The 26,511-nt window shown below is 39.5% G+C and overlaps 2 protein-coding genes across 3 annotated transcripts in view; one reads left to right on the top strand and one right to left on the bottom strand.

Moving 5' to 3' along the window:
• Positions 1 to 7,984, bottom strand: part of TCTN3 (tectonic family member 3) — a 34,225-nt gene extending 26,241 nt beyond the window's left edge. For both annotated transcript variants that reach the window (XM_059899237.1, XM_059899238.1), the window contains exons 1-9: positions 7,670 to 7,984; positions 7,375 to 7,498; positions 6,936 to 7,054; positions 3,296 to 3,423; positions 2,951 to 3,059; positions 2,756 to 2,871; positions 2,245 to 2,280; positions 1,603 to 1,683; positions 384 to 509 (exon numbers count right to left, since the gene is read on the bottom strand). In XM_059899237.1, coding sequence (XP_059755220.1) covers positions 384 to 509; positions 1,603 to 1,683; positions 2,245 to 2,280; positions 2,756 to 2,871; positions 2,951 to 3,059; positions 3,296 to 3,423; positions 6,936 to 7,054; positions 7,375 to 7,498; positions 7,670 to 7,904 — 1,074 coding nt within the window. In that variant the 5' untranslated portion in view covers positions 7,905 to 7,984. The remainder of the gene's footprint in view (positions 1 to 383; positions 510 to 1,602; positions 1,684 to 2,244; positions 2,281 to 2,755; positions 2,872 to 2,950; positions 3,060 to 3,295; positions 3,424 to 6,935; positions 7,055 to 7,374; positions 7,499 to 7,669) is intronic.
• Positions 7,985 to 8,141: 157 nt separating this feature from the next.
• ENTPD1 (ectonucleoside triphosphate diphosphohydrolase 1) overlaps positions 8,142 to 26,511 on the top strand; it is a 125,309-nt gene continuing 106,939 nt past the window's right edge. Inside the window, exon 1 of the mRNA XM_059899700.1 lies at positions 8,142 to 8,333. The gene's annotated coding sequence lies outside the window, so the exon portion shown is untranslated. The remainder of the gene's footprint in view (positions 8,334 to 26,511) is intronic.

Here is a 26,511-nt window from a genome sequence, read left to right as displayed (position 1 = left end):
AAAAGGTGGTGATCAAGACTGGAAACTTAGATTAAGTGGGAAGTGAGTAAAACGCTGAATGCCCAGAAACATGAAAAAAGCTAGTTAAAGAATTTTTGTGGGATATTAGTTGAGTTTATGATTCAAAATGACTATTTAAAAAAAGAGTTTGGATTTGTGAGTGAAGTCCTGCTTTGCTGGGGGAACATGCTAATGAATAAACACTGTTGAATCCTTATCACTTGAAGTTAAATTATGGAATATTAAATGTTGAGGCTTCAGTTGACAGACTGAACTAGTCCTTCATATTCTTATTCTATCTTGCGTGTGTTACAGAAGCAGGGGAGCTACCTCTAACCCGATATTTCTTTCTTCTTGATCCCCTGTAGGAGAAGGGCCCTAACCCTGAAGTGAAGGATGAAGTGTTGCTGGAATGAAGTGCCTGGCTCAACAGTCAGGTTGGTTTGCCCAAAACTGATGGACACTTTCTGGATTCCAAAAGTCCCATTGGTTTCTATCTCATAGATGACCTGAAATACAAAAGTAGAATCAATTAATAAAAATTATTTTGTGGGCCAATTATGTTTAGTACAGAAGATTTCCTGTCTTTAAGCGTTTTACTATAACTGAATGAGGGAACAGAATGGTGACTGTAGTTAACAATATTGCATTATATATGTGCAAGTGGCTAAGAGAGCAGATCTTAAAAGTTTTCACCACAAGAAAAAAATTTGTTAACTATGTGTGGTAATGAATGTTAATTAAACTTACTGTCATGATCATTTCACAATATATATGTGCATCAAATCATTATGTTGTACACCTAAAACTAATACAATGTTATATGTCAATTATATCTCAATTTTAAAAAGTAACTGGATGAGAGAGACTAAAAAAGTAATCTTAAAAATGCCAAATACCAATACCATGAAAAGATAAAATTTGACTTCATATTATATCTACACATGAAAAAAAGAGACTGGATAGAGCTCTTTGAAAGAGTTCATGGGAGAGGTGAGTTTATGGTAAGAACTGAAAGGGAAGAAAAATAAGTTTTGATCTTGTGCAGAGGAGGTGAGTAGGAGCACAGGCAGAGGTGAGCATGGAATGGAAACCTGGTTTGCCTGGCTCTCACAGTGTCCGAGGATGAATAAAGATGGTAGCTGGAGACAGAAGTCATGAAAAAGTGAAGGTAACCTGAGATTTCTGAGCATAGTTTTTAAAATGATGCTTTCCAATAATTCTTACTTTTGTTGGTTGATTAGAAGAGAGAGAATAAAGGAAAAGAAGTTGACTAGTCTATTTCAGATGTTCAGATGATACTGACTTTGTCAATAAAAGAAACTGTGGTCAGTAAAAACCATAACAGACTGCACATGGGCAAAGAAAGAAGAACCAGAAATAATCTTAATGTTCTGGATGTGAAATGCCAGAGGACGGCAGCAATGGAAACGACTGAAACACACGGGGAGGAAGGTGATGGGCTCAGTCCTTGATGTGTGAAGTTACAGGTAATGCTCAAAAATTCACGTGGGGTTGGCCTGGTACTTAATGGAAGATGAAGCACCTCTGCTAATGCCGATCAACATACATCAGTCCAGAATCTGAGGTCAGCGTCCCTACCTGGGAAACAACATTCTGACAAGTGTTTCCAGCCAGCAGAGGAGAGTCAGCCTGTGAGACAGGTGTTACAGGCACCTGGAACTAGCAAGGGAAAGAGGCAAATCAATTAAAATTGAAAGCAGCACTTTTTCTTCTCGTTACATATTATGCTGAAATGAGAATTTTCCTTTTTGACCATCACCTTCCTCTCTCCTTCCATTGCCAGTCTACAACTTAAGTTCAAAAGTCATTCTAATTCAGCACTTCTCAAAACATATTTTTTGGAACATTACTTCTATAGATATAAAATAAAGGTTCCATGGTCAAATAAGTTTTAGAAATACTGTATCTGACACTTCCCTCTTAGAGATTAAGAAGACCCTCTAGCACATTAAAGACTTCAAGTAGTCCATCCTAAATATAATGTTTAACTTTATTTAACCCGAAGTTTCTCAAACTTACCTAATACCTTATGAATTCTTATTTCATATGATGCTTATTAATTATATAGAACAAACAGAAAAACACTCTTTTAGACTCATACTTGAACAGTTTGATGCATCACACACACATTCTCTTTCACCATTACAATCTAGAGTGAAACTGCCTCAGATGTAAAGGGACCAAATATTCTTTCGTTTTTCCTGGTAAAAAGCATCATACCTTCGTATTCTGCAGATCACTCAAACCTCTTGGAACCTAGTATAAGAGAACAGCAAGGACATGAGTGTGCATATATCTTAACATAAAATCTCCAGGAGCTTGTGGTTTCTCATTTGGGGGGGAAAAAAAAAAATCAACACTTTTTTTCTACCTGACTCTTCCTTACACGAAAATGCCAGAAGCAGGGCTGAGCGGAGGCTGGATGCGCTGTGGCGCCCACCTACTCTGAGTAGAGCTCTGACAAACAGCAAAAGCAACAAGTTCTGGTGAAATAGTGAGATGTCACCCCATCCTACCTCCCTTAGCAAATTCCACTAGCCAGAAAGGTGAGAACCTCTTATCCTGGCTATCTATCCCTACTTCTTTCATCTTTCTTCAGGTGACAGGGCTTTTAGGCCCTCTGCCTTCTACGTAGCTCTTGGGCATCCTGACTTCCAGTTCAGTGATTGTGGGAAGCATGATAACTTTTTAAGTCCACAGTGGTGACAGTGGGGAGAGAAGGGACACCCACCTTCAAGACTGTGAAGTTATGATAAGAGGCAGCGTTGAGGGTGGGATCCAAGGTACAGCTATCTGCCAGATTCTTGAAGAAACGAGCACAGGTTGTACTTTTACTCTCCAGGAAACCTTAGAATTAAGGGAGTGGTACATGAGAAAGCCTATTTTAAACTGAACAAAAAGGCTGGCACTTGTACTCCAGGCTCACCTGCAGGATTGTTCTCAGCACAGAGGCCCCCAGCTCCGACTCCTGCAGGTTGCCTCAGCAAGCCTATTACAGACCACTTGGGGAAGTAAGTCAGAATGGGGTCCCCAGCCTAAACAAAGTATAACAGAAATTTATTCACAGTGAGATTGGACTGAATGCCACCAGAAAAGAATAAGCAGAAACAAAAGTTAACTCAATAGGTTGTTAACATGGACAATACTGCCCTCCAAAAGAGCTGACAGTGGCTAACCTAGTTGCAGGTGGGTATCTCAAATATACCTAGTCAATTGTCAGTATGCGGGGAAAAACCAAACCAAACAATCCCTCCCCCTTCCGTAGGCTCACCCTGTAAAAAGGTGGTGGTGACTGGGTTTGGAATGTTGAAGTGAATGATTCACCTCCAAACTCTGTAGCCAGGGCCTGGAAGCTGGTTGCATTGACCTTTTGGAGCTTCTGGAAATAGTTTAATTTTGCTAAAATATTTTTAAAAAGAAAAGGGGTTTAGATAAAATAAAATCATTTTTAAGTATCTGGCATACCAAGAAACTAATCTTTAAAAATATTTTTATTGAGGCATAAAATATACACAGTAAAGTATGCAAATGCACTAATCTTAAGCATAAACTCAAAGAATTTTTAAACATTTATATACTTTTATTACTACCACTCAGAACATTTTCCCAGGTTCCCAATCAATACGCCATCTTCAGAGATAATAACAATTTTGATTTCTATCACCTAATAATTTATTTGTAATTTGTTAATTGAATTATTGTTTTAGTATTAATATCTGAGATAAGAATATGACCAACGAATGCCAGTCAGTTCCAAGTCTCTGATGCCAGGAATGTGTATGATTAGCAATTTGTGATGAAAATAGGAGTCTCGGTAATGCACACATTTGTCCCATACCAGAGGAGTCTCTAGTACAACAAAATGGTACTGTTTCCATAGGAAGATGGCAGAGTTGGAGACAATATTTGACTTGTCTTCTCCAAGTCTTCCAATCTCCTCTAAACTTCAACTAACCATTCCTCATAATAAGGTTTCCATCTCTCAAGTATATGGATTTGTCGTATTTTATTCCTTTCACCTTATAATTTCTACATTCAAGATTTTTCAAATACACCCAAAGGGTATTTTCTCTAACAATTTTGTAATTTATATTATAGCAATGTATAAATCTATCCAAGCTCCTGCAGCCATCTCCTTATGGCACTTCAGAACCAGAAGAGAGATGTAGGTAAAGGCCTCTGACATTCTCCCCTGCCCAGAGGGTGGCCTGTAATGCACAACACCCTGTTTTACCACCCAAGTTTTCTAACTTGAAAAAGGAATGTAGCAGAAAATTGGCCCATACTAGTTTCTTTCTTTCTTCATAAATATGGTCATTTGGACAGATTCAAAAGGAAATCAAGACGTGCATCACCAAAAGCTAATGAAGATGCTACATTACATAAGCTTGACCTTTATCCTCTGTGATCACAAAGTCCTAATCATTTGACTTTTCAGCTTTCTCACGGAACACGAAATGAAGATAACTCTCAATTCTGGGGCCTTTCAGGCTACTCACTTTCTATCTGTCTCCTAGATCTTTATCACTCAAAGTGTGGTCCACAGACTAGCAGCCCCCCAGCATTACCTGGGATGTTGTCAGAAATTCAGAATCTTAAGCCATGCTCCAGACCTACTGAATCAGAATGTGCATGTTAACAAGATCTCCAGGTGATGTGGGTGCATATTAGGATTGAAAAGCCTTGCTCTGGAACAGGTGATACTAATGCTGCTGGTCTGCAGACCACCTTCTTCCATCTCTGATCCGAAATGTTCAAATTTTAAAGCTTCCAGGAGCTGTTTAATATTTCCTTCAGAACTCATACCCTGAAAACCACATGGAAGAAATACTTACCTCATTAAAAATGTAGTTATTTCTATCTTTATAAATGAAAGAAAAGTTAAGCTAAAAAAAGAAGGTACGTTGAGATGGAAAATATCCATCTGAATATTTTTTCATGGCTTAAAAGAATAAGAGAACATTAACATTTTGTCTCTCACTGTAGTGCAGGGATATTGGTGGTAGTGATGGTAAGCAGGACTAATGCAGATAAGAAGCACAGGCTAAGGATAAATAGAATTTCTGTCTAAAATTTCTACCATCATGTATGGTATATTACACCCAACAGGGCTTAAAGGTATTTAGACTTAGATTGATACAATTTCAGATGTGGAAGGAAGCCCAGAGATCATCTGGTCCAATTCCATTAGGAAATTTGGATCCTAAGAGGTAAATGAGTTGCAAAAGGCCACAGAGCCATCTGGCAGAGCCAGGAGTAGATCACAGATCTCCCGATTCCTGGTCTAGGATTTTTCCCACTCCATTATGTTGTACAGCCTCTGACTAACAATGTCTGTTACTGATGATTATTATCAGCAAATATTAAACACTGTGGGCAAAGATATGGTCCATCCTTTCTACGCACCGACAATTTACCTGGGGAGACACAACATTCATATAAAATGATAACAATTCAAAGTATCCCATAAGTTCTAAAGGAGTGATTCTCAGGTGTTGCTGGGGAAAGAAAGTTCAGAAACACTGGTCTGGAAACAGTATGGCATGGGAAGCAGGGGGCGGTTAAAAGCAGGCAGCACCAGTTGGACACTACTGTGATATCCCTGGAGCATTTTCATGAGGCTAGAACTAGAAGGCAATGGGAGATTTGGAAAGGATGAGGCAGCTGCAGCCTTATTTTAAAATGCAGCATTTGCCTTGCTCCCTTTACCTTCTCACAACCTGAATGGCCGCAAGGCTCCTGATAACTGCTTCCAAATTCAAGGTCCCTCAAACCCAAACTTGGTTGCTTTATGAAACAAATATAGTTTTGCAATTTATTTTCTAACAGATGAAACCAGGATGAGCTGACTTCCAGAGTGTAAGGGACATTTAAGTCTATTTTATGTGAGAACATTACCTTGCTTCTTAGACAATAAATTTAAAAAACATATATTAGATGTACATCTTTAAAAATGTTATACTCATCACCAACAACTTTTTAAGTCTATTTATTTATTTATTTAGGCTGCGTTGGGTCTTCGCTGCCTGCTTTGCTGCTGGCCTTTCTCTAGTTGCGGCGAGCGGGGGCCACTCTTCCCTGCAGTGCACAGGCCTCTCACTGCGGTGGCCTATCCTGCTGTGGAGCACGGGCCCTAGGCGCGCGGGTTTCAGCAGTTGCGGCACGCAGGCTCAGTAGTTGTGGTGCACGGGCTTAGTTACTCCACAGCATGTGGGATCTTCCCGGACCAGGGATCGTGTCCCCTGCATTGGCAGGTGGATTCTCAACCACCGCGCCACCCCAGAAGCCATCTAAGTCTATTTAAAAACCTTAATAACAATTACCTTTCATTTTTATTGCACTCTACAGTTACAGAGCACTTTCACATTCAGAATTAGTGATATTATTTCTCATTCTGCAGTTGAAGAAATGAGCCTGGAAATTTGTTCAAGTCTGTGCAGCTGGTAAGTAAATGAAGGGCTGAGACCCAAGTCAAATGTTCTTTCACCTATATTGTTGCCTCATAAAATAAAAACAAGGTTGATGTAGACTCATTTGTCAAAGACATTCATTCACATATTATTTGGTGCCTCTTATGTCAGGCACTGGGGATTCAGTGAGCCCCTTCATGGAGATCGTAGCAAATGGGAGATATAGTCTATCTGTAATCCTCTGAGCTAAGAGGGCTGACTGAAATTAAAGTTCTGTATGGGTTTTCTGGTCCACAGCCAAGAGGGCAAAAGAGATTGCCAATGTTCACTAATAAGAGAAAAAAGAAGGGGCAGGGGTACAGGTGGAAGGAGAGGGAGCATGATAGAGATCCAAAGGGGGGAAAAAAGTTTAAAAAACAAAGAAAAGGAAAAAACATCAGAGACTAAGCTAACTCTCAGTAAATGTTAGGCAATAGGAATAGCCAACATATTTCTACTCACAGTTGTTCACATGGACACAAAACTGCTTAATTCCATTTGAATCCATGAAAACTCTTGAAGGAAATGGGGAATTACTTCGGAAGATAAGAGAGTTGTCTACACACACCCAACTTGAAGACCTGAGGAAACAGGAGGGAGAATAGATACATTTAGAATGAGGATTCGGTCCAAAGAAGGGTGCCCCACCGGTATCAGTCAGATGCCAAAGAGAGGACGCCTTGGGCAGCCACAGGACAATACGAAGATTCTATTCTATTGGCCAGCCCTGCTCTAGAGCATCAGAAGAGGAACGGCTCTCCTGGGAAAAACCAAGGTAGTTCCATTCCCAGGAGTGGAAGTGGGGGTGGGAGGCACGAAGGCTAACTCTTCCTACTTCCAAATGTTACTTACTCTACAGCCCCAATCCCCTTTAGGATTCAACCTGAGCATCGCAGCTCACCTCACGCTGCCTGGAAGGCAGAAGGAGAAAACTGTCCTGGGATGGAGAAGATAGCAGTCCCTGTCGCAGCAGCAATTCATATCGCAGGCACCGGGAGTCAAGTCACAGACACAAATCGGTAAGACTATAAAAGTACAACATAAAGCAGAGCAAATGGGGTGAGGATCCTCAAACTCTTCCAAGTGTTAATTCCCCTTCTTCCAACAGCCCCACTCCTTACTTTATGGGAATTCACTTTGTTCACATAATTTGGATCTAAGTCAGCAGTTTCCAACCCCGCATCCTCTCCCCTCACCTGGGAAGAGATCCACGGTCCTATTTCCAGGCGCCGAGGGAGTCACGACAGTAGGACCCACTGTAGAGACGCCAGGCACCTCCGAGGAGGATTGAAGGGTCTCGCCCTGCGTCCTTGGCCCCAGGTCCGATTGGGTGGACACTGCCCCAGATGGGGACGGAGATGGCTGAGGCCGGACCCCCTCGGGGACCATCAGGAAGAACACCTGCAGTAGCGCGAGCTGCGAGGTAAACATGCGGTAATACAGACGTCCCCACCAAAGGGTTTGAGGTGGGTTTCGGTGGTCTCTAGACGCGTCGCTAGAGAGTGGGTGGGAGGAGTCGCATGGCGTCTGACGTCATCCGTATGCGTCTGCTCATTGGCTCATGGCAATGGCCGAGTGCTCTTCAGCCAATAGAAGGCGGCGTTGTTACAGATCCCTCAGCATCTTTCAGTCTGCGCCCTCCTCCTTAGGCCAGGCCCGGCACTGTCTCTGTCGCTCGGCAACCGCCAAACTGGCAAAGGAGCCCTTGTCTCTTCTCTCCGCTGAGTGGCAGTAGGAGTTCAGCCCAATGCCCAGTGTGCATAGACTTCGCGACCCAGAGGGCAGAGCCCTTCCATGGTAGAGGGAAGCCTCAGAGGCTGCAACTAGAATTGCGTATCTTTTTCACTCCGGATTCTAACGGTGAGAATCCTTTTCTTTCTTTCTTTCTTTCTTTCTTTCTTTTTTTTTTTTTTTAAGTATGAGCCCATTTTTAGAGAGCTCGTTTTATTTATTTAAAAATTTATTATTTATTTATTTGGCTGCATTGGCCCTAGGTTGTTGCGTGGGGGCTTTCTCTAGTTGCAGCAAGCCGGGGAGCGGGGGCTACTCTTCCTTGCCATGCATGGGCTTCTCATTGCGGTGGCTTCCCTTGTTGCGGAGCATGGGCTCTAGGCATGCGGGCTTCAGTAGTTGTGACACACAGTAATTGTGGCTCACGGGCTCTAGATTGCAGGCCCAGTAGTTGTGGCGCCCGAGCTTAGTTACTCCGCAGCATGTGGGATCTTCCTGGACCAGGGCTCGAACCCGTGTACCCTACATTGGCAGGCGGTTTCTTAACCACTGCGCCACCAGGGAGGTCTGAGAATCCTTTTATAGAGGATAATCTTAGGGAGGAAAACACACTGATGGTCACACTGAGAACTTATTTAAATTTGAAAAATAGCCAAGGGACGGAGAAGAAAACTTACTTTTTGCCATTATTATAAATCGCCACTCCTTTTTTTAAATTTTTGGCTGCCCCGCGGGGCTTGAGGGATCTTAGTTCCCCGATTCCCCGACCAGGGATCGAACCCAGACCCCTGGCATTGAGCATGCCAAGTCCTAACCACTGGACTGCCAAGGAATTCCTTAAATTGCCACTTTTTGTAGCCCTCTTTAGAAAGTTTTGTTTCTTCCCAGGAGTCGTGTGCCTCTTCTGATTCCCGAGAGCAGCACTGTCCAGTAGAACTTGCTGCAGCGTGGGAAATGTTCTGTATGTACACTGTTCAGTATTGCCGCGACAGGCTATATGTGGCTACTGTGCACTTGAAGTGTGGCTAATGTGGCTGAGGAGCTGACTTTTAAAATTTTAATTAATTCAAAGTTAACCACGCGTGACTCATATTTAGCATATTGCATAGTACAACTCTAGGGTATCAAAATCTTGTTCCTGCCTCACTGTTTTTGTCAATCTGCACAGTCCTGATATCTGGATTATTTCAATTGCTTGGTTGGGGATATAAATTAAGATCTGTTAAGAGTTATCTAACATCTAATACCCTTACCAAAATCTAGCCAATACCTCCTTTTCCAAGTGAATCGCTTACGCAGATAAATTTTAGGGCACCTGACCTTGCTCACATTCTCTGACAAGATATTGATATTCTGTTGTTTTGAAGTCAGTGGCTAACTGTATCTCTGTGTTATAAACGTTCTCAAAATCTTTTTATGTGATTGTGTGATGGACTGTTATAAGAGCCATCTATGTTTGTGTTTGGGCATAAAATATTTATCTACCTTTTTAGTAATTTCTGTAGGAAAAGGCCATGTTCATATTATTCAAATTATATGCATTTACCGGAATATAAGCTCCACAAAACAGAGGGTTTTGTCTGTTTTGTTCACTGTTTGTATCCTCTGCCTAAAACAGTGCCTAGGACATGTTAGATATGCATTAAATATTTTTAAAAAGATTGTCTTGTTGAACTCTTTAGATTTAGCTGCTATGAATAGTTAGTGTTTATATGATTTCAGGATTGCATTTATTTATATAAAATTTCTATTGTACAACCAATTGGAGACCATTTTAGATTTCCAAGTTTGCATTTTACTCTTTAATTCTCAATCAGTGGTAAATCAATGATAAGTTTATTAATGAATTTATTAGTGTTGGTAAAAGAGCCTGTTGATTGAAGTAATTTCAGGGTTGAGTGTAGGGAAATAACATTTCAAGATTACTGAGTTGCTTTTTCTTATTTTTTAATTTTAACACTTTACATATTTTTTAAATACTCTTTTTTGTTATAGTTGAGCAAAAATATTATTTATATTTTTGTTGTGATACGTTTTTAGGAATATCTGTAATACGGAACTCTCAGGTCTTTTGAGATATTAAAATCTGGAAGATAATTTTGAGGAAGGACAATGAAACTTATTCACATGTGTCATGCAGATGCGAATTTCAACATGGGGATTGAGTCTTAAATTGAAATAGCTTAATATGATATCACCTCAGAAGCAGAGATTTCCAAAAAAGATCTTATGATACTAGCAGCTGTCTGTGTTTGGTACTAAAAGAGTTCAATATGTGCTTAGAAATTTAACCGAGAGGTTGAATCAAGATGGCAGACTGAGAACAGGTTCTAGCCTCTCCTGACTCCTCCCCGCTTTAGAAAATCTCTAAAAATTACAGGAAAGTTAGATGAATACACACTTTCATATGCATCCATGCACATACGTTGATATTGAAAACCATGAAGGAGTGCTCTCAATGGACCAGACATTATGACAATCTTTGAAAAAAAGAAGGCCAACGGGACTGGAATATAGTTGGACAAACAAAAGTTGCATAAGCAGAGGCTTAATATAGAAGTAGGAGTGGCTCTTGGGGGTGTTCTAAGCACACAGAAAGAAGCTATTGATATCTGTAGGCCCCTTGGACAATTGAGTTATTGATTGAAGTACCACTGTAGGAAGAGTCAGATAGGTCAGCCTCTCAACCTTGCTTCCATGTGCAAGCAGTGGATAGAAGAAGAACTTGCTCCTAAAGAAGGCAGGGACAGTCATGTAGGCACTTTTGTTAAAAAGGTAGGACAAGGCCCTGGATGGCTTTTGACAACTAGGAGGAAGAGAGAGGCCCCACATCTTGAAGACTGATATCAACTCCCTTTATCAAGCTGCACACCCAACATTCCCTCCTCCACAAATATACCAAAAATATAGTTGAAAAAGGACATATTACTTTCAAAAGAGCAATAATAAGACTCACACCTGACTTTTTAACAGAAATAAGGAAATCCATGAAAAGTGGAATAATGTTTTAAAAGAAGGTAACCTAGAAATCTATACCCAGCAAAATAGACTTCAAAAATGAAGATATAAATGTGTTTAGAAAATGAAAATTGAGAATAAAAACTTTTTTGTTACAGACCCACACAAAGAATTGTTAAAGGGAGTTATTCAGGCTAAAGTAAAAATGATCCCAGATGGAAGCACAAAAATGCAGGAATAAATTAAGAGCAATGGAAAGGATAAATACAAGATCAGTATATAAAACTCAATTGTATTCCTATATTATAGCAATAATAAATTAGAAAATAAAAAATTTTAGGTGATGAAATTCATAATAATATAAAAAATTAAATACCTATGAATAAATCTAAAATAGTGCAAGATCTCTTCATATCAAACTATATACTATTTCTGAGAGGAATTAAAGAAAACCTAAGTAAATGGAGGGCTGCACCAAATTCAGGCTAGGAAGACTTTTAATGAAAACATATTACTTCTTCCAAATTGATGTATAGATTCAGTGCAATCCCAGTAAAAATTGACATTTTGTGGTAAAAATTGACAAGCTGATTTCAAATTTACAGTTGACCATTGAATAACATGGCTTTGAGCTGTGTGGGTCCCCTTACATGTAGATTTTTTTTGATAGTAAATGCTAAGTTACTAGATGATCTGTGGATTTTCGACTGGGTAGGGGTTGGCACTCCCAACCCCCTCGTTGTTCAAGGGTAAACTGTATATGTAATTGCAAAAGGCCAAGAATAGCCAAGAGAGTCTGGAAGAAGAACAAAGTTGGAGGGCCTATACCTACGATATATCACCTCTTATTATTGAGATAAACTCATTATTAGGATAAAATGGTGCAGCTTTGGCTCTAAGATAGACAAATAGACCAATAGAAAAGAATAGAGGCCAGAAACAAACCGACACATATATAGTCTTTTGATTTATGACAAAAGTGATACTGCAGTGCAGTGAGGAAGTGTGAGCTTATCAATAAATTATGCTGGGTCAATTGGATATTCATAAGACAACAGTGTGTCTTGACTCCTAGCTATGTATACCCAAACATCGATTTCACATAGATTGTAGACTTAGGTAAAACAACAAAGCTACTAGAAGATAACATGAGAGAACATCCTTATGATCTGGGGAAGGCAAATATTTATTAAACTGGACAGAAAAATCACTGATCATAGAGAGATTGATAAACAGTTTATCATTAAAGTTGAAAACTTCTCTTAATAAAAATATACCATTAAGAGAATAAAAAGGCAAGCTTCTCAATTTTTTTTCCTTAAGAAAATAATGACTATGCATTGAATCATTTTCATCAACTGATATTTTTTTTAACTTTGGGTTTATTTATGTATTTATTTATGGCTGTGTTGGGTCTTCGTTTCTGTGCGAGGGCTTTCTCTAGTTGCGGCAAGTGGGGGCCACTCTTCATCGCGGTGCGCGGGCCCCTCATTATCGCGGCCTCTCTTGTTGCGGAGCACGGGCTCCAGACGCGCAGACTCAGTAATTGTGGCTCACGGGCCTAGTTGCTCCGCGGCATGTGGGATCCTCCCAGACCAGGGCTCGAACCCGTGTCCCCTGCATTGGCAGGCAGATTCTCAACCACTGTGCCACCAGGGAAGCCCTCAACTGATATTTTTTAAATTAAATTTTAAAGTTTGTGATAAGTGTATATTCACATGAAGTTATAGGATATAATACAAGGAGATACTGTGTACCCCCTAAAGATAACAACTTGCAAAACTATGGTACACACAACCAGAATCTTGGCATTCATACAATCCACCCATTTTCTTCAGATCTTCCCAGTTTTATTTTTACACGTGCGTGCACGTATATTAAGTTCTATGCAGTTTTATCACATGTGGTTTCATGCATCCCACCACAGTAAAGATTCAAAGCAGTTCCATCACCACAAAGTTCCTTCCTGTTGTTCTTTCATAACCATTCCCACCCCACCCCCCACTCTCTCTCCCTAGAATGCATTTTTAACCATCATTAATTTTTATGATAACTACGATTAAAATAACTATGTAATTTATTTATTTTAAAAAATTTTTAATTGTTTTTGGCTGCATTGGGTCTTCGTTGCTGCACGCGGGCTTTCTCTAGTTGCAGCGAGTGGGGGCTACTGTTCATGGCGGTACGCAGGCTTCTCATTGCGGTGGCTTCTCTTGTTGTGGAGCTCAGGCTCTAGGCGCATGGGCTTCAGTAGTTGTGGCACACGGGCTCAGTAGTTGTGGCTCATGGGCTCTAGAGTGCAGGCTCAGTAGTTGTGGCACACGGGCTTAGTTGCTCTGCGGCACGTGGGATCTTCCCGGACCAGGCCCATGTGCCCTGCATTGGCAGGTGGATTCTTAACCACTGCGCCACCAGGGAAGTCCAATAACTGTAATTTAAACAGTGGTTCACAAGCATTTATCCAAGTAAATCAAATAAATGGTGCCTATATGTTTAACAGAAAGCAAAAGTTTAGTAACTCTGGAGGAATTAATTTCCTTGCTTATTAAGAGATTAATAAACAAAGAATACATTATAGTAGGAAGAAATATGTTTTCACTTTGAAACCATTTAAAAAAATTTCTTTAGCTGTTAGTATTAATAGTAAGTATTATACTAGTTAGACACTGCCTACCATTCCTAAATAGAAACTCACTTATGATGTTATCTTTTTCCTTAATGTGGGAGGGGTATCTATTCCTTTTCTTTTCCATTCTTTTCTTTTTTTACTTTTCTTCCTCATTTCATCCTTTGGAGACTGTCTATAGTCCCACCTTTTCTCCAGTCTGAATCTCAAGTAGACTGCTAATTGCTGACCACATACCCATTCTCCTTTCTCTCAAATAAACAGAGCCCCAATTTTCTACTGAGCACAGTGTAGCCGAAAGATGACTACATTGCAGCAAGTTGGAGTTTTGCATATATTTCTGACCAAAGAGATATACATTAATGAACTGATGGGACTTCAGGGAAATCTCTTAAGAAATGAAGGCTGTTCCCCCTTTCCCTCCCTTCTCTATCCTGCTGCTTAAATTTTGAGTGAAATGGCTGGAGCCTGAGCAGTCATTTTGGAACATGGGAAGACATGTAAGTAAAGCTATGCAGCAAAATGGAAGAAACCTGGATCCCTGACACCCATAAAAACTTTGTGCCTGCACAGGACTTCCTACCTCTGGACTTCTTTTGTATGTAAGAGAAATAATTTTGTAAAGGAAATCATAACATATTTTAGCAGCTTACCCATTCATAATAATTAGAACTCTCAAACACTGATTCACATGATTACTTTAAATATATTTACATATTTAAATTAGAATTTTTACTAGAAACTAAGGTAGAATTTAAACTAGAGTTAAACTAGAATCTCTGTGTTGGTGTCTATTGATTATCTTTTGTCATTCAGTTTGTGATCTTAGGTTATAGGTATGATGGATTTTTGGTCAAAACTTGGACATTTTGGTTATTATGTTATGGAGCTTTGTATCTTAATTAACTTCTCTTTTAGCCAGCTTCCTCTGACACTACTGTGGAAGGGATGTGCTGCCCCATTACTGCCAGGTGGCAATGAAAGTCCCAGTTCCCCACTCAGTCCCCATTGATACCCAAGGTAGCAACACTGCTTGTTACTGCTGGGTGGGAGTGGGAGCCAGCTTCCTCCAAGTCTGGGATGTATAAGGCAAAAATAAATCCTAGGGTACTCATCACTGTGTCTTTTCTAGGGTCTCTAGGTCACTAGCCAATCTGCCTTTTTCTCTCCATCTTATAGAATCTTCTTATTTTTTTATATACAGTGTCCAGAGTTTTCAATTGTACTTAACCGGCAAGAATATGGAAAAATATATCTGTTCATTCTTCCTTGAAGCATTTACGTGTTTTATTACAGAGAGGCATTGCTGAATCCCTCATGCTGCCAAAACTGGAAGTCCTTCTTTCTGCTTTTGTCTCTTAAACATTTTTTTCCTTCCCTCCACTTTTACAATTTCTATCACTAGTTTAACTAATAATCATCTTCAGTAATCTAAGTTAAAAAAGAAAATGTAACTGTATTCAAAGCATTCTAGTTATCTATTTGTGCATAACAAACCATACCAAAATTTTGTGGCATAAAGTGACAACTACTTTATTGTCATTATGGATTCTCTGGGTCAGGAATTTGGACAGGGTACAGCAGAGATGGCTTATCTTTGGTTCATGATGTCTGGGGTCTCTGCTGGCAAGACTTGAAGATCTGGGGTAGACCTTACTGGCTGGGGTCCAGAGTCATCTGTAGGTTTCTTCACTCACATGTCTGGTGCCTGGGCTGGGAATACTTGAAGACTGGGTTTAGTTGGGCCTATTAACTGGAATGCCTATTATGTGGTCTCTCTTTGTGGTTTAGGCTTCCTCACAGTATGGCAGTCTCAGGATAGTTGGACTTTTTAAATGGTGGCTCAGGGCTTCAGGAGTGAGTGTTCCAGTGAACAAGGCAGAACCTGAATGGCCTTTTTGATATAGACTTAAAAGCCATATAGTGTCACTTCTACTTTACTTCATTGGCTGAAGAAGTTTCAAGCCTACTCAGAGTACTATATGGACAACCCCCATGACCTCTCTATGGGAGGTGTGTAAAAAAATTGAGGCCAATTTTTTAAACTGCCACAAAATGTATCCAAACTTTGAATATCTTTTATACAGAAAGTTTAAATAAAAGTAAATGTAAAAATGTTTACAAACAATGTCTTCAAGAAATTATTTTTCTTCTAGAAAAGGACCTACAAAAACAAATCCAAAACAATTAAGAAAATGGTCATAGGAACATACATATCGATAATTACCTAAACGTGAATGGATTAAATGCTCCAACCAAAAGACACAGGCTTGCTGAATGGATACAAAAACAAGACCCATATATATGCTGTCTACAAGAGACCCACTTTAGACCTAGGGACACATACAGACTGAAAGTGAGGGGATGGAAAAAGATATTCCATGCAAATGGAAATCAGAAGAAAGCTGTAGTAGCTATACTCATATCAGATAAAATAGACTTTAAAGTAAAGAATGTTACAAGAGACAAAGAAGGACACTACATAATGATCTAGGGATCAATCCAAGAAGAAGATATAACAATTATAAACATATATGCACCCAACATAGGAGCACCTCAATACATAAGGCAACTGCTAACAGCCATAAAAGAGGAAATTGACAGTAACACAATAATAGTGGGGGACTTTAACACCTCACTTACACCAATGGACAGATCATCCAAAATGAAAATAAATAAGGAAACAGAAGCTTTAAATGACACAATAGACCAGATAGATTTAATTGATATTTATAGGACATTCCATCCAAAAACAGCAGATTACACGTTCTTCTCAAGTGCGCACGAAAGATTCTCCAGGATAGATCACATCTTGGGTCACAAATCAAGCCTCAGTAAATTTAAGAAAATTGAAATCATATCAAGCATCTTTTCTGACCACAATGCTATGAGATTAGAAATGAATTACAGGGAAAAAAACGTAAAAAAGACAAACACACGGAGGCTTAACAATACGTTACTAAATAACCAAGAGATCACTGAAGAAATCAAAGAGGAAATAAAAAAATACGTAGAGACAAATGACAATGAAAACACGACGACCCAAAACCTATGGGATGCAGCAAAAGCAGTTCTAAGAGGGAAGTTTATAGCTATACAAGCCTACCTCAAGAAACAAGAAAAATCTCAAGTAAACAATCTAAGCTTACACCTAAAGAAACTAGAGAAAGAAGAACAAACAAAACCCAAAGTTAGCAGAAGGAAAGAAATCATAAAGATCAGAGCAGAAATAAATGAAATAGAAACAAAGAAAACAATAGCAAAGATCAATAAAACTAAAAGCTGGTTCTTTGAGAAGATAAACAAAATTGATAAGCCATTAGCCAGACTCATCAAGAAAAAGAGGGAGGGACTCAAATCAATAAAATCAGAAATGAAAAAGGAGAAGTTACAACAGACACTGCAGAAATACAAAGCATCCTAAGAGACTACTACAAGCAACTTTATGCCAATAAAATGGACAACCTGGAAGAAATGGACAAATTCTTAGAAAGGTATAACCTTCCAAGACTAAACCAGGAAGAAACAGAAAATAAGAACAGACCAATCACAAGCAATGAAATTGAAACTGTGATTAAAAATCTTCCAACAGGGCTTCCCTGGTGGCGCAGTGGTTGAGAGTCTGCCTGCCAATGCAGGGGACATGGGTTCGAGCCCTGGTCTGGGAAGATCCCACATGCCGTGGAGCAGCTGGGCCCGTGAGCCGCAATTGCTGAGCCTGCACGTCTGGAGCCTGTGCTCCGCAACAAGAGAGGCCGCGATAGTGAGAGGCCCGCGCACCGCGATGAAGAGTGGCCCCCGCTTGCCACAACTGGGGAAAGCCCTCACACAGAAATGAAGACCCAACACAGCCATAAATAAATAAATTAATTAAAAAAAAAATCTTCCAACAAACAAAAGTCCAGGACCAGATGGCTTCACAGGTGAATTCTATCAAACATTTAGAGAAGAGCTAACACCTATCCTTCTCAAACTCTTCCAAATAATTGCAGAGGAAGGAACACTCCCAAACTCATTCTATGAGGCCACCATCACCCTGATACCAAAACCAGACAAAGACACTACAAAGAAAGAAAATTACAGACCAATATCACTGATGAATATAGATGCAAAAAGCCTCAACAAAATACTAGCAAACAGAATCCAACAACACATTAAAAGGATCATACACCATGATCAAGTGGGATTTATACCAGGGATGCAAGGATTCTTCAATATACGCAAATCAATCAATGTGATACACCATATTAACAAATTGAAGAATAAAAACCATATGATCATCTCAATAGATGCAGAAAAAGCTTTTGACAAAATTCAACACCCATTTATGATAAAAACTCTCCAGAAAGTGGGCATAGAGGGAACCTACCTCAACATAATAAAGGCCATATATGACAAACCCACAGCATACATCATTCTCAATGGTGAAAAACTGAAAGCATTTCCTCTAAGATCAGGAATGAGACAAGGATGTCCACTCTCACCACTATTATTCAACATAGTTCTGGAAGTCCTAGCCACAGCAATCAGAGAAGAAAAAGAAATAAAAGGAATACAAATTGGAAAAGAAGAAGTAAAATTGTCACTGTTTGCAGATGACATGATACTATACATAGAGAATCCTAAAGATGCCACCAGAAAACTACTAGAACTAATCAATGAATTTGGTAAAGTTGCAGGATACAAAATTAATGCACAGAAATCTCCTGCATTCCTATACACTAATGATGAAAAATCTGAAAGAGAAATTAAGGAATCACTCCCATTTACCGCTGCAACAAAAAGAATAAAATACCTAGGAATAAACCTACCTAAGGAGACAAAAGACCTGTATGCAGAAAACTATAAGACACTGATGAAAGAAATTAAAGATGATACGAACAGATGGAGAGATATACTGTGCTCTTAGATTGGAAGAATCAACATTACGAAAATGACTATACTAGCCAAAGCAATCTACAGATTCAATGCAGTCCCTATCAAACTACCAATGGCATTCTTCACAGAACTAGAACAAAAAATTTCACAATTTGTATGGAAACACAAAGACCATGAACAGCCAAAGCAATCTTGAGAAAGAAAAACGGAGCTGGAGGAATCAGGCTCCCTGACTTCAGACTATACTACAAAGCTACAGTAATCGAGACAGTATGGTACTGGCAGAAAAACAGAAATATAGATCAATGGAACAGGATAGAAAGCTGAGAGATAAATCCATGCACATATGGTCACCTTATCTTTAATAAAGAGGCAAGAATATACAATGGGGAAAAGACAGTCTCCTCAATAAGTGGTGCTGGGAAAACTGGACAGCTACATGCAAAAGAATGAAATTAGAACACTCCCTAACACCATACACAAAAATAAACTCAAAATGGATTAAAGACCTAAATGTAAGGCCAGACACCATAAAACTCTTAGAGGAAAACATAGGAAGAACACTCTATGACATAAATCACAGCAAGATCCTTTTTAGAACCACCTCCTAGAGAAATGGAAATAAAAACAAAAATAAACAAATGGGACCTAATGAAACTTAAAAGCTTTTGCACAGCAAAGGAAACCATAAACAAGATGAAAAGACAACCCTCAGAATGGGAGAAAATATTTGCAAATGAATCATCAGACAAAGGATTAGTCTCCAAAATGTATAATCAGCTCATGCAGCTTAATATTAAAAAAACAACCCAATCCAAAAATGGGCAGAAGACCTAAATAGACATTTCTCCACAGAAGACATACCGATGGCCCAGCAGCACATGAAAAGCTGCTCACTAATTATTAGAGAAATGCAAATCAAAACTACAATGAGGTATCACCTCACACCAGTTAGAATGGGCATCATCAGAAAATCTGCAAACAACAAATGCTGGAGAGGCTGTGGAGAAAATGCTGGAGGGTGTAAATTGGTACAGCCACTATGGAGAACAGTATGGAGGTTCCTTAAAGAACTAAAAATAGAATTACCATATGACCCAGCAATCCCACTACTGGGCATATACCCAGAGAAAACCATAATTCAAAAAGACACATGCACCCCAATGTTCATAGCAGCACTATTTACAATAGCTAGGACATGGAAGCAACCTAAATGCCCATCGACAGACAAATGGATAAAGAAGTGGTGGTACATATATACAATGGAATATTACTCAGCCATAAAATGGAACGAAATTGGGTCATTTGTAGAGACATGGATGCATCTAGTGACTGTCATACAGAGTGAAGTAAATCAGAACGAGAAAAACAAATATCGTATATTAACGCATGTATGTGGAACCTAGAAAATGGTACAGATGAACCGGTTTGCAGAGCAGAAATTGAGACACAGAAGTAGAGACAAAACGTATGGACACCAAGGGGGGAAAGCAGCGGTGGGTGGGGGTGGTGGTGTGATGAATTGGGAGATTGGGATTGACATGTATACACTGACGTGTGTAAAATGGATGACTAATAAAAAATAAACACAAAAAACCAAAACAAACAAACAAAAAAATTATTTTTCTTCGAATATATTCAATATTATCTGCTAAGTTCAAAGGCAAAACATAATAATGACTATCAAAATTTAAGTTAAATTTATTTAAATATAATTGAAAGTTTTAACTGTTTTTTGAAATTTAATTAAGTATTATAAATTGTTTCTATAAACCTAAACCTATTCATAATTGTAGCTATCAATGTGAAGAATAGGTGTTGTGTTTAATATATGTTTTATCTAGACTTACGTATATACAAATTTAGGATATTATTGTTTAACATTGTAAATTTTTCCTCAGATACCATGTGCAACTCTTTTAAAAACTGTGCTAAATTGTGAATATTGGATGTAGAGAGTTCAAGAAAATGAACACTCTGCTCTATGACAAATATTTTGCTATTCAAAAATCTATTGTGGTCATGATATTTGAGAGAAAAGATATGATGAGCTAATTTTTTTTCTTACCTAATTATTTCTCCAACTCAAATGCTCCTCATACTCTGAAGCATTGTCCATCTCTGATATCAGCAGTGCCACAGTCCTCAATTCTTCATTTGAACATAGTTGTCTTTCATGGACACAGGGTAGTGTAGCAGAGTGTTTCTCTGGTGCCTAAATGGTGTGAATCACAGCAGCAGATGTGTTGGATTGTGAATTGCCCAGTGTCATCACTGAGCACTGGGTCCTGAGTGACAGAAGTACCAGTGTGATTTTTACCAAATTCATCATTTATGGTTTTCTGGTTTATGGGTCCCTCTAAGGTGCAGGACTAGGGCAGGGGCCCCTTGCCTGGGTTTGAAGGCATTACCACTTCTCTGGGAGCATGAACTTTCAAACTTTGTCTAGTCACACTCACTGCTAGCTCTAGTTCAGAGTTTATACTCTAGGGAGCTTCCAAGAACATGAAGTTCCTTCAACAGTGTTTCCACAGTAAATTATGCCCCAGCTTAGGTTCAGAAGTTGATAGGATGCCAATTTGTCCCATAACATGGAGCTCTAACATCTGGAGTTGCGATCACACTTGGTACTCACAATGTTTGCTGACCTTTAGAGGTGAGTCATAGCTTTGGTACATTGAATTTTCTTATTTGAGGGGAAAAAGGACTCATTTAATCAAGCAAAACTCTTGTATCAGTGAGCCTAGACAACCTCCAAAATGTAAGGCCTCTATTTGTATTTATTCTCTAGAATTTCTTCTCCATATCTGAGTACTGTGGTCAGAATTCAGTCTAGAGATGACCTCAAGATCTCTACCTCCTGTTTGGAAGTTGTCTAGGAATTTCCTGCGAATAATACGTATGCAGTTCATACTTTACAATCATAAAGATTTATTTTAATTAATACCCATTTCATTGGGAAAGAACTCTCTCACTAGTCAATCAGCCATAGAAGAACTCAAAATGTGTTCTGGGGAGAGCATAATCTCTCTATCCCCTCTTTCCCATTTATTGGTCAGATCAATATTCACAATTCATATCAATATCAATATTTATAATGCATTTAAGTACATGCATTTTCTTCTTTTTTAAACCTAGAAATGGTATCTGTTGTTACTTTTCTCATGGCTATTTACAACTAATTGTGGAGTGAATTTGCCCACAGTTAACAGAGGTCTAAAATCTCAGCAGGCAGGTGGTAGAGGTATTTTAATTTTGATTGAGGCTCTCTTAACAGCACCCTAAAAATAACACCCAGATAATATCTATCTGTTTGATTATTCCTAGCAGTCTGATGCCGAAACCCAAACCAATCTATAGAGTTTCCACATTTGGAATGAAAGTTGTGTAAATATCAGAGTATTCACTTAACATTCTTTGTAAATTAAATTATTTGAATATCCCTTCCGTCAAAAAATTTTTTTAAATCCTAATATAAGTTTGTTGTTTTAGGTATTACAAATTGGAATAATCTTTAGCAAGTTTAGGAATATAAAAATAATAGCTTATTAAGGCTAGCTAACCACTGAATATATTTCATCTTACTTGAATTTTCTTCTCCAATATTCTCCCCCTCATGTCTCTCTCTCCCTCCCTCTTCCCTCCCTCCCCCCTCTTTTTTTAAGCACATATCAGACATTCTAGCATTTTAAATGGAGTTACTAACAATTATATTCAGAGAAACGTAAATATGGACAATGAAAATTACCTACATGGAAAATGGCTTATCATTTCATAGAGAATTTTTTTTAAAGTAGTTTCCTTTAACTTTACTGGGAGGAGGGTCTATGCAAAAACTTTCCTGGAGTGGTCAGTCCTGAGCTGCTATGTCTGTTATGTTTCTTGCCAAAGTTCAGGAGGGCAATATCTCTTTCCTCAAGATGGTGTGATAGTGGGGTATTGCAGTGTTCTTGATGTGAAGCAAAGAGATAACAGCCAGAAAGCTAATTAGAGTTAACTTGCTTTACGGAAAAGGGCAAAGCCTTTTCCTTCCCTCTGCTTTAAAGTCTTCCTGTTCCCACCCACCACAAAGTCTTGAAACAATAGAGTCAGCAAAAAGAATGATATCTTTATGTTCACTCTTTTTAAAAAATTGTTCATTCTTAAGAAATGTCTTATTTTGTTTCCTTAATGACTTTGTCTCCACCTTCCCCTACCTTGTAGATGGGTAAGAACTATCAAATGCTTATTTTCCTAGTGGTGGTACATTTAAAAACAATCTCCCCTCCCCCAGAGTTCCTTCGTGAAAACTTTAGGCCAGCCAAATGAGTTACTACACTGGTTGGGATCTTAAGGCAGTAACAGTGTGATAACACCACAGGAAACACTACCTTTTATTTCATGAATTTCTCTGGGTTAATGATATCTTGATTCCTGATTTGTAACAAGGCAGCAACTCTGACATCTCCATTTAGGAACAATAATTGTAACTTTATTCACTCCTTGGATTGGTGATTGCACCTAGAAGATGTTCTACCTAGTATTTCTTACTGTAATCTGATGGTGCCTCCATCATTAGCCTTATTTTCTACATTAAAAGGGAAGTGAGAAGAGAGAAGACGTAGAATTGTGATCTTGGGCATGATTACTGGATCATCAGAAATGTTGAACACATAAGGATAAAAGAAGAAGTGGTTAAAAGAGTAAAGCACACTGTCAACAATAAAAGGAAATAACTAGAGAAAAATGACTATGCCTATTCATTAGAAACTGATATAATTAATTGAATGTAGATTTTCTTGGTGGGGGATTAGTGGTCAGAAAATAATTGTAAGTAAATACATGTTAATTATTTTTGCCTTGTCTCATTAAAAATTTTTTGTGGTGGTAGATATGTAAATATCTTCCTAATTGAAAAAAACCTACTTAAACAAAATAGTGGCATTTCTTTCTTAAATGTGTTTAAAAGTGGTATTACTTCTCATCTGTCTGGAACAGTGAGGGTATACTAACACCTCACTGTATAACCCTTTTAATTACAGGGTATTTTATATTGTTTTGATTTTCATAATATCTTTGTTATGTCAGTAGGACCTTGCCCTATTATAAGGATGAGGAAACAGCCCGAAGTACTAAATGACTTGCCCGAAGTGGCATCATTTGTAATTATTAGATCCAGAACTAGAACTTAAGTCTCCTCTCATTTTCTTAGTGCTCTCTCTACTGCTTGGACTCACAGAGATGTTTTCCAAGGTCCTTTCCAGTCACAGGTTTCTTTAGTTTTAGCGAAGATATAAATGTATCACAATATTTTTATAGTCAAAGAGTGCTGTCCTAGATTTTATTTTATTTTTTAAAAAAATATTTTATATATTTATTTATTTGGTTGCACCGTGTCTTAGTTGTGTCATGTGGGATCTAGTTCCCTGACCAGGGATCGAACCCAGGCCCCCTGCATTGGGAGCACAGAGTCTTAGCCACTGGACCACCAGGGAAGTCCCTGTCCTAGATTTTAAATATAGACATTTGGAAACAGTGGGAGGCAGATGTGCTGGATATTCTCTGCTTGCTCCACAGTCCACTGTTCATCCTCTTCCACCCTGCTCTGTGCCGTGGGAGGTTGTTAAGAGTGAACTGAATCAAGGGGCTTCTGGTTAGGTTCAGCAGGAGATTGGAGGGCAGAGAGTGAGGTCAAGTATTTATTCCTCTGCTCCTTCCCTGCTGGGCCAGAGTGGCAGTGGCTACAGTCCTTAACTGAAGGTGTAGCGGATGCCATAGGTCCCCCGCCCAGGTACCCTCAGCCCTCACCATGCCTGATGTACGGTGGCGGCTCCTTCCTGTGTGAACACCCGCCACTCTCTGCCTGAGGGCTTTTTCTGGCCATGGAAGCATGCCTACCCCATGCGCAGGGCAGGGCAAAGGTGCTGGACAGTTGATATCCCCAGGGAGCAGCCCTTAACCAATGATGTATGGGAATTGGTGGGTAAACACCCCCATGTCCTCTCCCCCAGGTTGGGACAACTCTGAGCCTTGTTCTTCACCATCTCCTAGAGGTCCCTATCGAGACTGAGCCCCATTTGCACTCAGTGGTGATCTGCTGATCAGTGCACACTGTGTTGTCCTCCTTCCCTCCCCTGTCTCACTTACCCACCCCCTTCCAGTGCCTCTTGGAATTGCTTCTAAATAAACTACTTGTGCTGAAATCCTACCTTTGAGAATTACTTCTGGGAGACCCCAACCCAATGCAGAAGCCACAGTTGTTGTCAGACGACTGTCTTCTGTAGCCACAGCTTACTCTGTGGGTTCCAGGAACCCCTTCCTTCCTCTCCCTGCCCCTTCAGGTCAAGTGTAGTCATGGATACCCATTGTTGCTAGCCCCAGAGTGATTCACTGCTCTTGTACACACAGCTGCAAAATAGGCTGGGCAATGTAGTCTCTATGCCGGGTGGCTAAACAATGGATATTCTTTTAGATCGGAAGAAAATGAGAATAAGAGGAGTGAACATCTAGCAGTCTCTTCAGAGGCACACTTCAAATTTTAGAATTTTTTGGAGACATGTTGTGGGATAATTAAATGGTTGACAGCAACACTAATCAGGCCAGCAATGATTATAATGCAGTCGCCACCATAATGTCAATAAAAGTATCAGGGTTATCTATGGGTTGCTCTTCAGGATAGCTGCTGTTGGAGAAGAGCTGGTTCTGCCCGGCTGTGCTCTTCTTGGAGGCAGAGCTCGTGGAATTCCTCTGTAGCCCTATCTGGTGATATGCTAACCTCATACTGCTTAGTTGCAGCAAAGCTGCTCTACACTGAGCTGCCTGATGTGTTTCATTTCTTGCCTCAGGCATTGTTGTGACAATATTTATACTCAACTCAACTCAACTGTAGCAAAAAATTTTTTAAAACATCAGTAAAAATTTGGAGGACTAAATTTTTACTGGGGAGGGGGGATTTGACTTCTTGTGTGCAGTGGTTGATAATCCCCATGTTAGGTATTTTAGAGGATATAAAGTGAGTAGTAAACTGTCGTTTCCCTCCAGAACTCCAAGTCTAGTAGTGATGGAGAGTGTAGTGAGGACTGAAGGGAAATTTGGGGTGGGAGGGAATGATAACACCAGTGTAAGAGGCAGGATACTTTGTTAAGGTGTTAGTTATTGTGGGTCTCCAGCCCTACCCTAGCTTGTTATTGAAATTGCCCAAGGTGCTCTGAAGCAATAGAGTAATCAGGAAGAAATAAAGGGGTACCTTTGAGGGCCAGGGAAGAGTGGAAATTCTGGAGCACTGGGAAGGGGGGTGGAGGTTGGTGGGCCATGGGTACTGGGCACCCTTGATTGTTCTGTGGTTGTGTCCTGGTCAGTAGGATGGCCAGCGCTTCCAGCAGAGGCGAAGCTCCCTCGCCAGTCCTCCTCCATCCCCATTCAGCACTGGAACAGAAAGCCTGTCACATTTCAAGATTGGGCAGTGAGAATATCAAAAGGGATCAAAATAAATGAGAGATTAGGAGTCCTTCCCCTGTTTTCTGATACATGCGCTTCTCCCAGATTATGGTGTAAACCAGGGAGGTAAGGGGACTCCAGTAATGATTGTGATTGATTTTCCTGCCAGCTCAGAGGGAATTGAGATGGGTTTAAGTTGATATAAAGAAAATAAACATAGCAAAATTTCTTGGATACCTAAATGTGGTGGTTTAAGATTGAATCTGCTCCATGCGTAAATAACCAAAACAAAAGCAGAATATGACAAGTGCTGGCTGTATGGGAGGCTAAGGGATGTAGCACAGCTATAATAAATCATGGCATACTGTTTGCTGTTTGGGAGCACTGCAGTCTCTTTTTCACAGGGCTTTTCTGGCTAGGCAGAAGAAA

The sequence above is a fragment of the Balaenoptera ricei genome, chromosome 16 (genome assembly GCF_028023285.1).
Source record: "Balaenoptera ricei isolate mBalRic1 chromosome 16, mBalRic1.hap2, whole genome shotgun sequence".
Taxonomy (NCBI): domain Eukaryota; kingdom Metazoa; phylum Chordata; class Mammalia; order Artiodactyla; family Balaenopteridae; genus Balaenoptera; species Balaenoptera ricei.
The sequence above is the reverse complement of the archived record's forward strand: the minus strand, read 5'-3'. Positions and strand labels throughout refer to the sequence as shown.